Source organism: Leuciscus leuciscus (assembly GCF_965113295.1).
Source record: "Leuciscus leuciscus genome assembly, chromosome: 19".
NCBI lineage: Eukaryota > Metazoa > Chordata > Actinopteri > Cypriniformes > Leuciscidae > Leuciscus > Leuciscus leuciscus.
In genome coordinates, this window is record NC_138743.1 from 35,316,364 (window position 1) to 35,330,382 (window position 14,019).

The 14,019-nt window shown below is 46.7% G+C and overlaps 2 protein-coding genes across 2 annotated transcripts; both read left to right on the forward strand.

Moving 5' to 3' along the window:
* Positions 1-213: 213 nt before the first annotated feature.
* LOC309482437 (uncharacterized protein) lies at positions 214-2,330 on the forward strand. Its single transcript, XM_082147784.1, has 6 exons — positions 214-933; positions 1,026-1,088; positions 1,210-1,251; positions 1,397-1,419; positions 1,671-1,823; positions 1,931-2,330. The coding sequence occupies exons 1-5, from the start codon at positions 219-221 to the stop codon at positions 1,785-1,787; spliced, it is 960 nt and encodes a 319-aa protein (XP_082003910.1). The 5' UTR covers positions 214-218; the 3' UTR covers positions 1,788-1,823; positions 1,931-2,330.
* LOC309482378 (uncharacterized protein) lies at positions 2,137-4,974 on the forward strand (the record flags this gene model as incomplete). The annotated part of the gene is made up of 4 exons (XM_082147722.1): positions 2,137-3,134; positions 3,234-4,266; positions 4,353-4,500; positions 4,604-4,974. The coding sequence occupies 4 exons, from the start codon at positions 2,137-2,139 to the stop codon at positions 4,972-4,974; spliced, it is 2,550 nt and encodes an 849-aa protein (XP_082003848.1).
* Between the last annotated feature and the right edge of the window lie 9,045 nt (positions 4,975-14,019).

Genomic DNA, 14,019 nt, shown 5'->3' on the forward strand with positions numbered 1-14,019 from the left:
AACGCAAATTTATTAAACGCTACTTTACTTCTTTTTTTAAGTCTCTTGTGATTTATTCATTTAAGAAACAGTAATATTATGGAATATTATGGGAATTTAAAATAAATGTTTTATATATATCACTGATGCTTTAGTTAACTGTCTTATTTCACTTTGTTAAGTATTTTCATGCTTATGCTGAGACGCTAATAAATACATTATGATTTCAGAAAAGCATCATGAAGAAAACAGTGTTTTTTCCCGGGAAAGTCAAAGTGTCTTTCAGGAAAGGACCATCAGGCCATTTACGCCGGGACCCATCAGAAGAGGCAAAAAGAATTAAAGACAACCCTTCACTGCAGGACAAGTCAACACCTCAAAGAGAAGACCTGGTCAAGTTGAATGCCCGTTCTGTTGTGTTAAATAGAGGAGGGGATGTCTCTGACAAGCAAGAAGTGTTGGGAGAATACATTCTTCAGTTCGGCAAGTACAAGGGCAAGTCTTTCAAGTGGTTATTAGAGAATGACGTCAGCTATGCTTTGTACCTGTCCGATAAGGTTGAGGAAGAAGAACAGGCTGGGCAGTTCCATCCAGAGGGTCCATGCAAGGATAGTCTCATTTCCTTTCTTGAGTACTCAAGAAGCTTTAAGGAAATTGAAGACCTTAAACAGTATCTGTCTCAAAGACCAGATCCAGTGGCAGTTTTGACAGAGGATGACACTACTGTTGGATTTGGATCAAGAACACAAGACACTTGGAGGAAAATTTGGGATACCAGGGCAGACGGATATGCTTCCTTTATAATGAGGCAGAAGTGTGTTCCAGGCAGCAAAATGTACAATTTGCAGCAGTATCTTTTAAAACAGCTGACCAAAACCACTCCTCCGTCGCCCTCACCATCAGCTTCCACTGCAAGATCCCCTGTTCCTTCCACTACTGCCTCGGATCAGCCTGGTGAGTTAATACAATCCATGCAAATTTGCTTATATTGATTCTTAAAGCCTACTGATGCATTTGTTTACTATAAAATGTATTTTATTTTATAGTAATGGAGGAGGATGAAGAACTGGAGAGGATGATGCTGAGTCTTTCTCCAACAAAATATCTGAGTAAGTAAATCATGTGTCATGTGTGTTATATATATACCCATGTCAAATTCAGCATCTTTATGACACATAAAATTGCACATACTGGAGAGAAATCATTTAAATTATAATGCTTGATTTTTAGGATCATCTGCAGCCATGGGATCCACAGTATTATCTACAACAGGTTACTTTCCACATCAGTTTTGGAGGCGTATTCCTTTACATACAGACTTATCCTCCATTTCTGATTTGTATTATCTTATTTGTTGTTTTGGCAGTGTTCTTGCCTGTTCTAAAAAACATGTTCTTTTGTTCTAACTACTGTTAAGGTTTGAATATACCAGTGGTGAGGGTGAGTGCACTTCATGAATTGTATGCATGCTATTTAAACTGTTTTTATTTGTTGTGAAAAGTGGACTGTTTACTTACAGACATTTGAACATTATTAGAATGTGCATTACTAGAATAAATAAAAGAATAAATAGAATAATATAATAAATAATGATTCTAGTCATTCAATGTAATCAAGACAATCAAATACATATCATGTACATTCAGTGTTTTAATATGTTTTTAATTTCCTCCTTGTGCTTTTCCTTGCAGGTCTGCCGCAGCCTCCATCAACACCAGCTCCTGTGTGTAGGCCTTCTTCATGGGGTGAAGGCTCTGTACCACCTCGAGCAGCACAATCAGCACCTGCCCCAATGCCATCTGCACTGACTGAAACCCCTGTTCCCAGCTACTGGAACAAAAAAAGTAAAGACAGTTAAACACACATGCATTCAATGTGTTATACATGCAGATACACACACACACACATATATATATATATATATATATCCTTTGCTTTGTGTTCCATGCAGTTCTGCCACAGCCTTCACCGACATCACATGCCGTCTCTAGTTCTCCCAGTCCACCAGCTCCTGTGAGTAGGCCTTCTTCACGGGGTGAAGGCTCTGTACCACCTCCTGCAGCACAATCAGCATCTACAGGTCCTGCATCAATGGAAGTACCTAGCTACATGCAGGATATTAGCCACTGGAACTGCTCTCTACACCAAAGAATCTGGATGAAAACAGAGATGGAGTCCATGGGGCTCTGGCCAGGATCACACCCAGTGAGACACCTCATGAACATGGTCTCCTTGTGGCGCTATCCACCTCAGCCTGAGCTTATAGAGACCAGCATGGGCCTTCCGTCTCCTAAATACTTCCAGCTCCATCCCTTTTTCATCTGGAAACCTGAGCACAGTATAAGTGAAAGGCTTAGGAACAACTACATCCTGCCCTGTCTCTACAGCTGTCCAAATCCTCATGTTGTGTCCTCTGGTGTGGGAAGACCCCGAGTCATCCTTGGCACTACTGGGCAATATTACATCCTTGCATCACGTCTGTGCTGTAAGGCATGTAAAAAATACTGGTTCGCTGATAAGCCTCAGTGGGTGGACATGCTACCACAGCGATTCAGGAACATCTTGCCAGCCTTCCTCACCCATAAGAAGGCCATCTGTAAAACAGTGATGGATGAGCTGAGGCGCTCTGGAAATTCCCCCAATGACATGGCCAACCAGCTGTCTGAGGTTCTTCACCTTAAGTTTGAAAGAGCCCACCTGGCTTACCTTCTCATTGTGCAGAACGTCAGGGATGCTGAAGCAGGGCTGTATGGCCAGAAAACCATCACAGGGGCATTGAGGAAGGATGACACACCTGCACCGTTTGGGGGTTACGAAGATACTGATGGGTGGCATGGGGTGTCTGTGTCTGCACATTATCTGGTGGAGTGCCTGCTTCAGGAATATCAGCGGCAAGAGACAGCTCTCACTCAGCTCCTTCAAGGCACTTTTGGACAGGTGTTCAGGTCAGATCACACACGCAAAGTTGCTAGAAAAGTGACCCTCTCATCTGGCACAATGTCATCCTATGCTGTGATGAACGAAAACTGGATGATCCTGTCCTGGGTGATGCTGCAGTCTGAGAGTGAGCAGTCCTTAACATCAATGTACTGTGGGATGGCCAATCGCTACAGTGCTGCTGGCATACCCAAGGCCAAGTACCAGTGGGTGGACAGGTAAGCATAATTACATCTCATCACACATCACATAAAGTAGTGTAAGCAAAGGTAATGAATACATTAAAATTTAATTTAATTTTCCTTTTATGTACTTAGGGACTGCTGTGCCGCTTTCAGAGTGATGGACCCAGGACCGTATGAGCACCAGCAGTGGGAAGCTTGGAGGACAACTGATGCTACTGTGGCAGAGGTTACATCAGGAAACCTCAAGAATTTACATGCCGCTTGCCAGAAGTACAATGAGGACATGGTGGTCAAACTAGACTTGTTTCACTGTATGCGGCGATTCACCAGGGAATGTGTTTCGGAGCACCATCCTCTGTATAGTTCCTTCTGCCAGTTCCTCTCTTCTGCCTTCTCTGTAGTAGATCAGAGTGACCTGGAGAAACTGAAGAACGCATACAAGTTCTGTGGAATTGAGCCTGCTAATCCCACCAAGCAGCACATCAGAGCGCACTGCAGGACAAAAGTGCCACATCCTCAAGAGCTGGTCCAAAGAGTGGAAGAAGTACTCCACCATTTCCATCTTGCAAAGGATCCCAACAACATCTTCCTTTTTAAACCCTCAATGTTAAAATTGTGGTGGATTCAGCGTATCCATATCCTTAGAGGCTGTCTGAGTGACCCTGAGGTGGAGGAAGGAATCCTCTACAGACATGGTGGAACCCTACAACTGAATCATGTCAAGGGTGAAGGAGCTGCTGTGCCCATCTGGATCCCTGTCAGAGGCACTTCACAGCAGGAGGGGTTTCATTTCCACCAGGCTCACTGGGTAACGGGCAATCGCGTCTCTCCTGAGCTGTTCCAGGCGCAGGGTATGACTGGTGTGGCACGCTGGAATTATCAGCGGCTGGTGGACCTGAAGCAGCCTGGGCTTGTCTTACCTGGAGTGTTTGACCCTGTTTTGATGATGGAGTTAAACAGGGCATCTATAAAAGTGACAGGGCAACCCAAATATCCAGCCTTGCACATCTCCAGCAGGGACACAGGAGAGAGGTTTGGCCTACAGTATGTGGAGCCAGGCTGTCGACCTGTGCCTCTTGACTTTGACAAACACAAAAGCAGGAAGACAGACCTAGAGATGCAAGAAGAGTCTTCATCTGGCATTGACTTTTCATTTCCATCTCAGGTAACTTCTTTGATAACAGACTTTTAATTTTAAAAAATACTTTATAATTCTCGCTCGCATATTACACTCATTTTGCTCAATTTCAGAAACGCTTAGAGGATTCCTCTTCTGCTGAGACCCTTCTTGCTGCTGATCCAGAGGCCACCCCACAGGCTGTGATTTTTCACTGTTTTTCTACTCCGAGTGCTGTGACAGTGAAGGAACACACATCTGAGGAGTTTCTTTTAGATGCAGGTAATTATATTATTCATACATCAATGTGTGTTTAATCTGTCTGCCTAATCTATGCACACAAAACAGAAATACTTCATTTAATAATTTTGTGAATCTCTTTTAGAACTGCCAAGCACACCACCACTGCCTATAGCTGCTTCTCCCTGTGCCGCTCGGACTGGACCCATTAAGACAGGGGGTCGAGTCTTTGTGTTGGACCATAACAGATGGACAGATCCAATGAGAAATGTCATTGATGGTTTGCTGGCCAAGCACCACGGGAGCAAGGACCTACTTACAAAGGTGGATGCTGAATATGCTGCTATGGTACAGAGTGCCTGCACTGACCCCAACAGCCTTCTGCACTCAACCACAAAGCAGCACATAAGCAGGTACATAAAACACCTTGCTAAAAAAAAGAACACTAATGCTTCACTTAACACCAGTCCAGAAAAGCTTGTAACAACAATGACTTTGTGTTGGGGAATTAATTAGCTCAAATTAGCGGTAATATTCATCAATGTGAATATGCATCTGTTGCTTCCATAAATTAATTTATTCAAATTAGGGAATAGGTCACAACCTCGGCTTGTATCAGCGATTACACAGTTACTTGTAATAATCACTGATAGAGACGGGTAGAATTTACTCAATTTGGGGGAATTTGAGGTAAAAGTTGAAGACTGTTCATTTATCACACAGATTGGCCGTCCAGCAGACAGAATGTATGATTCATGAACAGAAATCGGGCGTCTTTAACACTGATAGATAACACTTTCTTGTGGCCACAAAGAAGATAATTATCTTCGTGTTTTAGACAATTTTAGGTTTCTTTTAAGAATAAAAGAAATCGTAGAGCTTATAAGGTAAGATCTGCACTACTCAGGGACTCAGAATTTGAAACAAAACAGGCAAACTTAATTCAAATGATTTAACAAAGTTTATTTAAACAAGCTAGCGATTACACAATCATTTAAAATCACGCAGGAGTAAAAATGCATAAACAAAACAAGCAATATAACGATCGTAATACAGAAATACAACAAAATAAAAAGGTTTGAGAGAGAGAGAGAGAGAGGAAACTAATAGTGAAGAATGGAGATAAGAATGATTTTAGGTGTTCGTGTGAGATGTTGAGAGGGTAGCGTTTTGTAAGGAGAGATGGGTTTGCCGACAGCTCCGTGAGCACGTGGCAGTGTGTTTATCTCGGCACACGTGGGTGAGAGTATGTGTGTGCGTGAACGTGTATGTTTGTGTGTGTGAAAGAGAATTTAGAGGGAGAGATAGAAACAGTTTCAGTCATTCACCACAAAACCCCAACGTTTCTTAGTAATATTTAGGCAACTTTAAACAGCATTTCCTTCAGATTGCAAATTTAAAAGATCTACGTTACTCTGTTTGAAAGATCGGCCTTCCTTGGGTGCTTTCGTCTGTGTTGGGTAAAGACACCGGGATCACGTGGTCACAGCGTTCTGGTTGCCGTGGCGACTTGAAGCGAGCGAAGACTCAGCAAAGATTATCTTTAGCCTTAAGTTGATTTTGTGGGTTGGTTTCAGAAGACTATACTATAGTAGTTCTAAGAAAAGACTTGGAAATAAAAGGAAAATAAAAGCGAGCGGAGCTTCCTTGAGGGAAGGAGGCGTGTCTTCTTTCTCTCTCTGGCGGACTGCGATGAGAGGAAAGGGGCGCGCAATTTTAAAGGGCTAAACTCACGCCTCCCTCACGTACGTGGGCCAATCGTCTTTAACAACGTATGGGCCCACCTCCTGACGTTTTGAGGTCTATACGCCTTCTTTCCGCGGGGTTTTGAAACGATGAATTCGTCCATAACTTAATAACACTGGTATTTAATAAAACAATGCATTCTCTGATATTTTGTGTTAAAGATTCAGCATCGTTGGGGTTGGTGGAACACGGCAATACCGCGAATGACAGTTCTAATATCTAAAATCAAGGAGGTACATCATTTCTTGTAATTGTGGGCACCACAGGGTGATTACAAGCCAACAAACTACATAGGCATAATATTTGGGACAAAGGGGGTCAGGCACACATCAAGAAAATACATTTAAAATATTTCATACAAGGATTTGAGTCCCACGTGGTGGACCTGCGTGTGTTTCTGTGTGTGTGTGTGTGTGTGTGTGTGTGGTGTCAAACAGAGTTCACACCATGCGTTGAACTTTTGGCTTTCCGAGCCGGGGAGGGTGAGGGTGTAAATGTGTGTACGTGCGTTTGAGTCCTTGGATTGATGTATTAGGCACAGACCACATGTTTTGGGTATCTGGTCTCTAAAACACTGTTTTATTGTCGTGAAGAGTTAATTAGTGTCTATGTGTAAATCAGTGTCCGAGAGACTCCCTGGGGGGGGGCGCTTTCGGGATCGCTCTCATTGGTCAGCGTGAGGCTCTCCCGGCCATAAACAGACGGTCTCTGTTGGTTTAGACGTAAGAGATCATGTAGAGTGAGAGATAGTCAATGATTTACACCATTTTTCGGCGCCGTTTGGGCTGCACGTCTTGCGTAGAGCAATCTCAAAACAGCAGAGGTGTCGTAAATGAGAGTTCTTTGGAATGTGAGAATAGCTTGAGTCAGAGCGAGACAGGGGTTTTGTAGATTTAGACTGAATTAATTAATTTGATTTAATCACCATGCAACTGGTGATCTGCTCTCCGTTACATTCCCCCCTTTTGATGAGTCGACCGGGCGTGTATGGGCCTAGTCGAGTCATCACGGTAACAATGGTCAGATGACAGGTGCATGGATGGGCGGAGGCTGCACACGGGTGTTGCTTAGGACTGCAGCGTGAGCTCGATGAGGTCTTCAGCTTGCTCTAGTGGGGAGTCATCCTTCCGGAGGTTTCTCCTGAAGCCGACGGAGACTGCCTCTGTGAGCTTGGCTGTGGAGGTTCGAATTGCGTTGATCCTTCTGTACAGGATATAGGCCAAACCCAAAGCTAGGGCGTGTCCGAGGATGCTGGTAATGCACAGTGCGGTATCAGCGGCTGTCCATGTTTGTACCACAGGTGAAGTGTTCAGAATGGGTAGTCGAGACAATGCTTGAAGGGCTGAGTCCAGGGGAGCTATGTCGATAATTTGTGACCCCCTTTCTGCAATCCAATCTTCCAGTTCGGGATCTAGAGTGAAATTGCGGCTCTTGAAGAAAGACGGAATTTCTAGTTCGGCTTGGTACTCTTCACTTGGGAGGTGGTACAAGGCCAGGTCATCTAGGTGGAGGATGGCTCCTCGTGGGACTTGAATCCACATGCTTTGGTTGAGTTTAGTTTGTATTGGCCTCTTTTTGTCTGTCCCTACTACGGGCCACATATCTTTTAATTTGATTTCGGTGGACCCATTTGAGAACGGGTTCTCTTGGTCCCCGTTTAAGCTGGATCTGGTATGCTACAGGAGAGAGTTTGTTCACAATTTCATGTGGTCCAGTCCAGTGAGGCAGAAACTTTTTTGACAGTTGCTTGGGTGGCAAGGCGAAACTGTAGTACAGGACTTTGTCGCCCACACTGAGTTCTTGGTGTGATGCCTTTTTGTCGTAAAAGGCTTTCTGGCCTTCAGCGCTGGTCTTCAGGTGTTGCTGAGCGAAAGCGAAAGTTGTTTTCAAGTGTCTATGGAGCTCGTCCAGATATTGGGACGTAGTATAGGCGGTGACGAGGTTGTTGTCTCCTGGTTGGTACAACAGGTGTAAGGGCAGAGTCATCTGCCTCCCAGTCATGAGTTCAAATGGAGCCACTCTGGTGGATTCCTGTGGTGTGGCTCGGATAGCCATCAGCACCAGGGGAAGTTTCACATCCCAGTCTTTCTGGTTAGCCGACACATATTTTCTCAACATGGCGACCACCGTTCGGTTAGACCTTTCTACCTGTCCGGATGAGATCGGATGGTGACTGATGTGAAGTTTGGCTTGTACCCCTAGAATTCTCCAGATCTTTTGCATGATCTCTGCGGTGAAATGGGTACCTCGATCTGAATTGACTTTCAGTGGCAACCCGAATCGGGAGAAGATGTGGTTCATCAGGAGATATGCCGTTGTTTGGGCGGTGTCGTTAGGTGCTGGCAAACACTCTACCCACTTGGTAAACTGACACACCACCGTGAGAAAGTATTTGTTACCTCTGCTCGATCTGGGCAGCGGTCCCACCCAATCAATTTGGAGATCTGACCAGGGAAATGTGATTCCTCTGCGTTGCAACGGGGCTCTGTGAGTTAGGTTTGTTGGGTGAAACTGACAGCAGACCAGGCATTCTCTCACATACTCTGCCACATCCTGCTGCATACCTGGCCAGTATGCCACTTGTCTAAGTGTCTCATACGTGGCTCTGGTACCGTGGTGCCCCGCGTAAGGTGCGTTGTGGGCGTGGTTTATCATCTCCCCCCTTTGACATCGGGGCACGACAAGCTTGGGCGAAGTGGTGTCATCGGTGACAAACCATAAAATGTCGTCCCGCACACGCAGCATGTGTCTGCTGTTGTGTAAGTGTCTGAGATCTGAGTTATCAGTGGTGTCAGACGGTGCGATTGGGTTGGGGGAGGGGTCTTTGAGGTGGAGAATCATAGTCTTTATGGCAGTGTCTGAGGCTTGCATTTCAGCAAGGTCGTTGTTTGAAATTTGTGGGGTTAGTGACAGCATCTGCGAAGCAGGTGCAGTAGCAGGTGATGGTTTCTTGCTTCGGGTTAGCACTGCTACATCGGGGGTGGGTGAGGGTTTCGGGGAATTCCACGGTTCACCGTGTAGGGCGCCCGCTTTTGCGAGGGCGTCAGTGTGGTCATTGAAGTCTTTGTCTTGGCCTGGGAGTTTGGAGTGTCCTTTTACCTTTTTCCAGTACACGGCGAGATCGTGTGTCGTTGTGATGTCATCACATTCCTGGAACAGGTGTTGGTGTTTTACAGGCTTGTTGTTAGCAGTTTTGAAACCATTCTGTTTCCAGGTCTGGAGATGGCATACAAAACTGAGTCTGGCATAGTTAGAGTCTGTGCAGATGAGAAGTTCTTTGATGTTGTTTGATGCTGCGATTTGCAGAGTTATGAGAATTGCTGCGATTTCTGCATACTGTGATGACTTGGGGCCTAGCTTGAAGTGTTGTGGTGGGCATGGGTGGTCGTTCACCCACAGTACCCCTGCACCTGCTTTTAGGATGCCCTCGCTGTTGTAGGAGCATCCGTCCACGTAGGCTGTGGGCATGCCTTCGCACGCATTCTTGTCAAAGTACCTGTGGCAGGTCAGTGGTGGTTCTTGGGGCTCAGGTGTGTTCAGCGTTGCGGCAGGAGAGTTGTCAGAGCAGTTTTGACAGGCCGCCAAGCCGTTACCTAGAGCGGATTTGTGGTTTTGTGCATATCTTGCCTCGACGTTTCGTCCTTGGAGAGCCATTAGCCATGTAGCAATGCGTGAATTAGTGACAACGCCGTCGCGGATTCGCTGGCTATTGAGGAACATGACGGGCTGGTGGCATGTTTCTATGATGACTTTTTGTGCACCAATGTAGTTGGAGAAGCGCTGAATTGCCCACACTGTACAGAGTAAAGCTTTCTCACAGTCTGAGAATTTACATTCTGGAGGGAGAAGTGTCTTGCTGGCATATGCGACTACCTTCTTGTCTTGGTCATGTTGTTGGTATAGGCCAGCACTGAGACATTGGTTTGAAAACCCAGCTTCCAGGTGGAATTCTTTCTGTGGATCAGGGTAAGCAAGGCATGGAGCTGTGCATAAATGTCTTTTTAGTTCTACCATAGCGTGTTCTTGAGCATCTGACCAGACGAAAGGGCAGTCCTTTTTCAATAAGGTCGTTAGAGGCCTGGCGATGTCTGAGTAGTTTTCGATGAACTGTCGGGAGTAGTTGCAAACTCCTAGAAAGCTTCGAAGTTCTGAGACGTTAGTGGGGGGCTTGATGTTTTGGATGGCATGAATACGGTTTGATTGTGGTTCAATGCCATGGGGTCCGATGAGCAAGCCAACGTAATTGACCTTGCTTTTACACCACTGGCCCTTGTGGAGGGCTATTTTGGCGCCGGCAGCAGATAACTGGTTTAAAACATAGTCAATTTCTTTTAGGTGGTCTGCCACCGTCGTGCTTTTCATAAGCACATCGTCGACGTAAATCAGGTTACCTCTCATCCTGGCGTCTGGACATGCTTTGTTCAGAAATATGTTGAATTCAGCTGGTGAGTTTGCATATCCGAACGGACACCTGTTGAAGGTGTACTGTCGGTTGCCAAACGTGAATGCCAGCTTGTGTTGGTCGTCAGGGTGTACTGGAATGGTCCAGAATCCAGAGGCCACATCGAGTGTAGAGAAGATGGTGGCTCCTCTGATTTGTGGGATTTCCTGTTCCAGCTGAGTCATGGGCCATCGTGACAATGGCACCTGTTGATTTAATTTGCGATAGTCGATGGTTGGTCTCCACTTTCCATTAGGCTTGAGAACAGGCCATAGTGGCGCAGAGTATGTGCTGTTGCAGGCTCGAATGACATTTTTCTCAAGCATTGATTCGATGATTTCCCGCACCGGTTCGTGTGAGGCGATGGGAATCTTGTATTGCTTGACAAAGGTGGGCGGAGCCTCGGGGTGCGTGGGGATACGCACTGTGTGGAGGTCCGTAAGACCACAGTCTAAAGAGTCTTTCGCAAATGATTCTTTGAACTTGTATAGGACTTGTTTTAGTCTTTGGCGGTCTGCATCATCCTGAAGGGCATCAGCATCCTGTAGAATTTGTTGCACTTGCACTTCGAAACCTTGGTATGGTTCCTCTGTTGGTTTGTCATCAGTCGGGTTGGTTTCAACCGGCACGGCAGGTGCGTCAGCTTCACTGACGGGCTGGTGGGAGACTGTGTACACTGTGAGGTGTTGATCCTCTGTCAGCTCTGTTCTGCACACACGGTGTTTGGCTACCGACATGACAGATGTGATGGCAATGAATTGGAAGGGTGCTGTGAACAATGTATTGTCAGTATGTCCCTCAGGTATCAGTGCAGGTGGAATAGGCCCTATTACGGGTAGTATCAGTTCAAAGTCATGAAAGTCATTACTGACTAGCCATCCCAGTCGGTAGGCTTTGGGGATGTTGATGTCAGCTGCTGTGCAGTTGTTGAACAGAATGTAGACTACCCGAGATGACACTTCAGTGAGGGGTGTGGCTTCGAGGGTGAGTCCGAGTTCTACACATTCAGGTGAAGGTTGGAAGAAAGCCAGTGTGTGGTTTAGGGTTTGGCCCTGTCGCAGGTTGAGGCGCACGGCGACGCCTTTCGTGTAAGCAGGTACGACTGTTTCTTGTTCGTTGATGAGGGTGCAGACTTCAGGGATGGTCTGACCTGACAGTAGATTGTCATGACTGATGGGAACAGGTGGCAGTGAAATCAATGGAGCCCATACAACCTCATTAAACATGTCCACATGAGCCTTGAGGCGAATCAAGATGTCTGCTCCAATGTAGACTTCGTGAGCTGGGTCTTCCAGGATCAGGAAGTAATGGGTCAAGTGCCGGTGATTCCATGTCAAGTTCAAGGCACAGATCCCTTTGGCAGATGTCAATGAGGTTGGTTCTGGGTTCAAAGGGAAACGGGTGCGTTTACAGGTGTAGGGCAGGTCTGGAGTCTGTTCAAGAATTGCATTGAATAGTGACAAGCTTATAGCTGAGTTGTCTGCCCATAGTGCCAGGATAATGTCTGTTGCGGTTACGTCCTGCAGCTGCAGGGGAGTTTTTACCTGGGGGCAGTAATTATCGGAGTCTGGCGTTGTTCTGAACGTGCAGAGTAGCGAACTTGAACCCTGAACAGCTGTGGGGATTTCATCCTCATGTCTGGCTGAGGAAATTTCCACAATCCTTGTGGCTTGGCATTTTGGCTCAATGGATTTGTGCGGCTGGAGGGGGAGGGGTTCGCGCACCTGAGCCCAAATTTGTAGATGCTTGAAGTCCAACAAGGGTTCAAAACGGTCCAGCAGGTCCTTGCCTATGAGAAATTGATAAGTGTTCACAGGGGAAATATACACAGGGTGGACTACGCTCATAGGACCGATTGCCAGGTGAATGGGAGCTAAGTTCTTTAGCTGGATGTCGTTCTGGCTGTATGACTGCACGTTCAGCTCACAAGTGTGGAATTTAAGAGTTCGGTTTTGTCTTTGCGCTTCACACTTGAGTTTTTGAAATAGTTGAGCAGAAATTAGCGTTAGGTCAGAACCTGTGTCCACCAGGGCTTCGAGCCGCATTTCCTTTTCTAAGGTGATGGTTAAGTACAGTTTTCGTGCCACTCCTCTCTCAATGAGGTTGCCCAGGAGTTGTGGCATGGGCTCTTGTGTGTTGATTGACAAGCAGTGGGGGTAGGTCTCTAGTGTCTCGTTGTTGGTGCAGATTACTAGGACAGCGCTGTCTGGCATTTTGTTGTGAGAGCTGCTGCAGTCTTGTGCAGGAAGTGTTGTTGTCAGCGGGAGGGAGTGAGTTGAGCTGTCATTTGGCGATGCAGCAGCGAGTTCGATAGTCTTTGGTTTGACAGCAGTGTTTTGCGGGGCTGTCAGTTTGAGGGAGTGAGTGGAGCTGTCATTTTGTGATGTGACAGCGAGTTCAGCAGTCTGAGGTTTAACAATAGTTTCAGGTGGGCTGTCAGCGTGAGGAGCATTGGTTTCAGGCCTGTGGGCTAGTCATGCGGTGTCTGGTTTATCTTTGTCTTCCTTGTGAGGTTTCTTTTGGACAAGATTTCTCAGTGCTCTTATGAGTTCTGCTTCTTCGGGCGTGGCTGCACTGTTTCTGTCGGGTGTGGGCTCCATTTTGACTTTACCGTTGTCATGTCGAGATGGGTCCCTTGGCCGTTTATCTGGGCTTGTGGTTCGGGGAGATCGGGGTCGGCCCCTTCTGGGGTTGCGGTCGGCTTCCCAGCTGCCTCCGCCCTTTTGGTTGTGGGGGAAGCGATGCCGGTCCCAGGATCCACCGAAACGATCATTTTGCGGCCTTGGGTGGACACCCCCCCGGTTTCGCTGTCCTCTGCCGGCTTGGAACGGTCGGGACTGTTTGTTGCCGGGTTCGTAGTTGGCAGGCTGTGCACCCTCCAGGGCAAGTTCTGGACCGGGCGCAGAGACGGCACACACTGTGGGGTATTTTACAGGTTTTTCAGACACAGTCTTTTGTTTTACGTACGCTTTGTGGGCCAGGTCACGTAACTGTTGAATTGACAGGGTCCGTGGACAGACTAGAACGCCCAGGTGCGCACTTTGACTTGGGTGGAGATTCCGCAGAAAAAGCGTTTTGAAACTCACGTCCTCTTCCATGTGTGCCTCATTCCTCGGTCCGAAGTAGGCGAGCCGCAGACGTTCGTAGTAGGCTTGCGGCGTTTCCAGACGAGCTTGTTTGAGGTCCATTGCCGCAATGATGCCTTGGTCCGAGTCTGGATCAGAGAATTCACGGATCAGGGCTTGTCGTAATTGTGGATAGTTCGTTTTAACGGATTCTGGCTGGCGATCCCGGAAACTCCTCACGATGCGCCCAGAAGTGGTCCGAAGGAGATATAACTTGTCCCAAGTCGTGACATTGTCCACAGTTTGCAA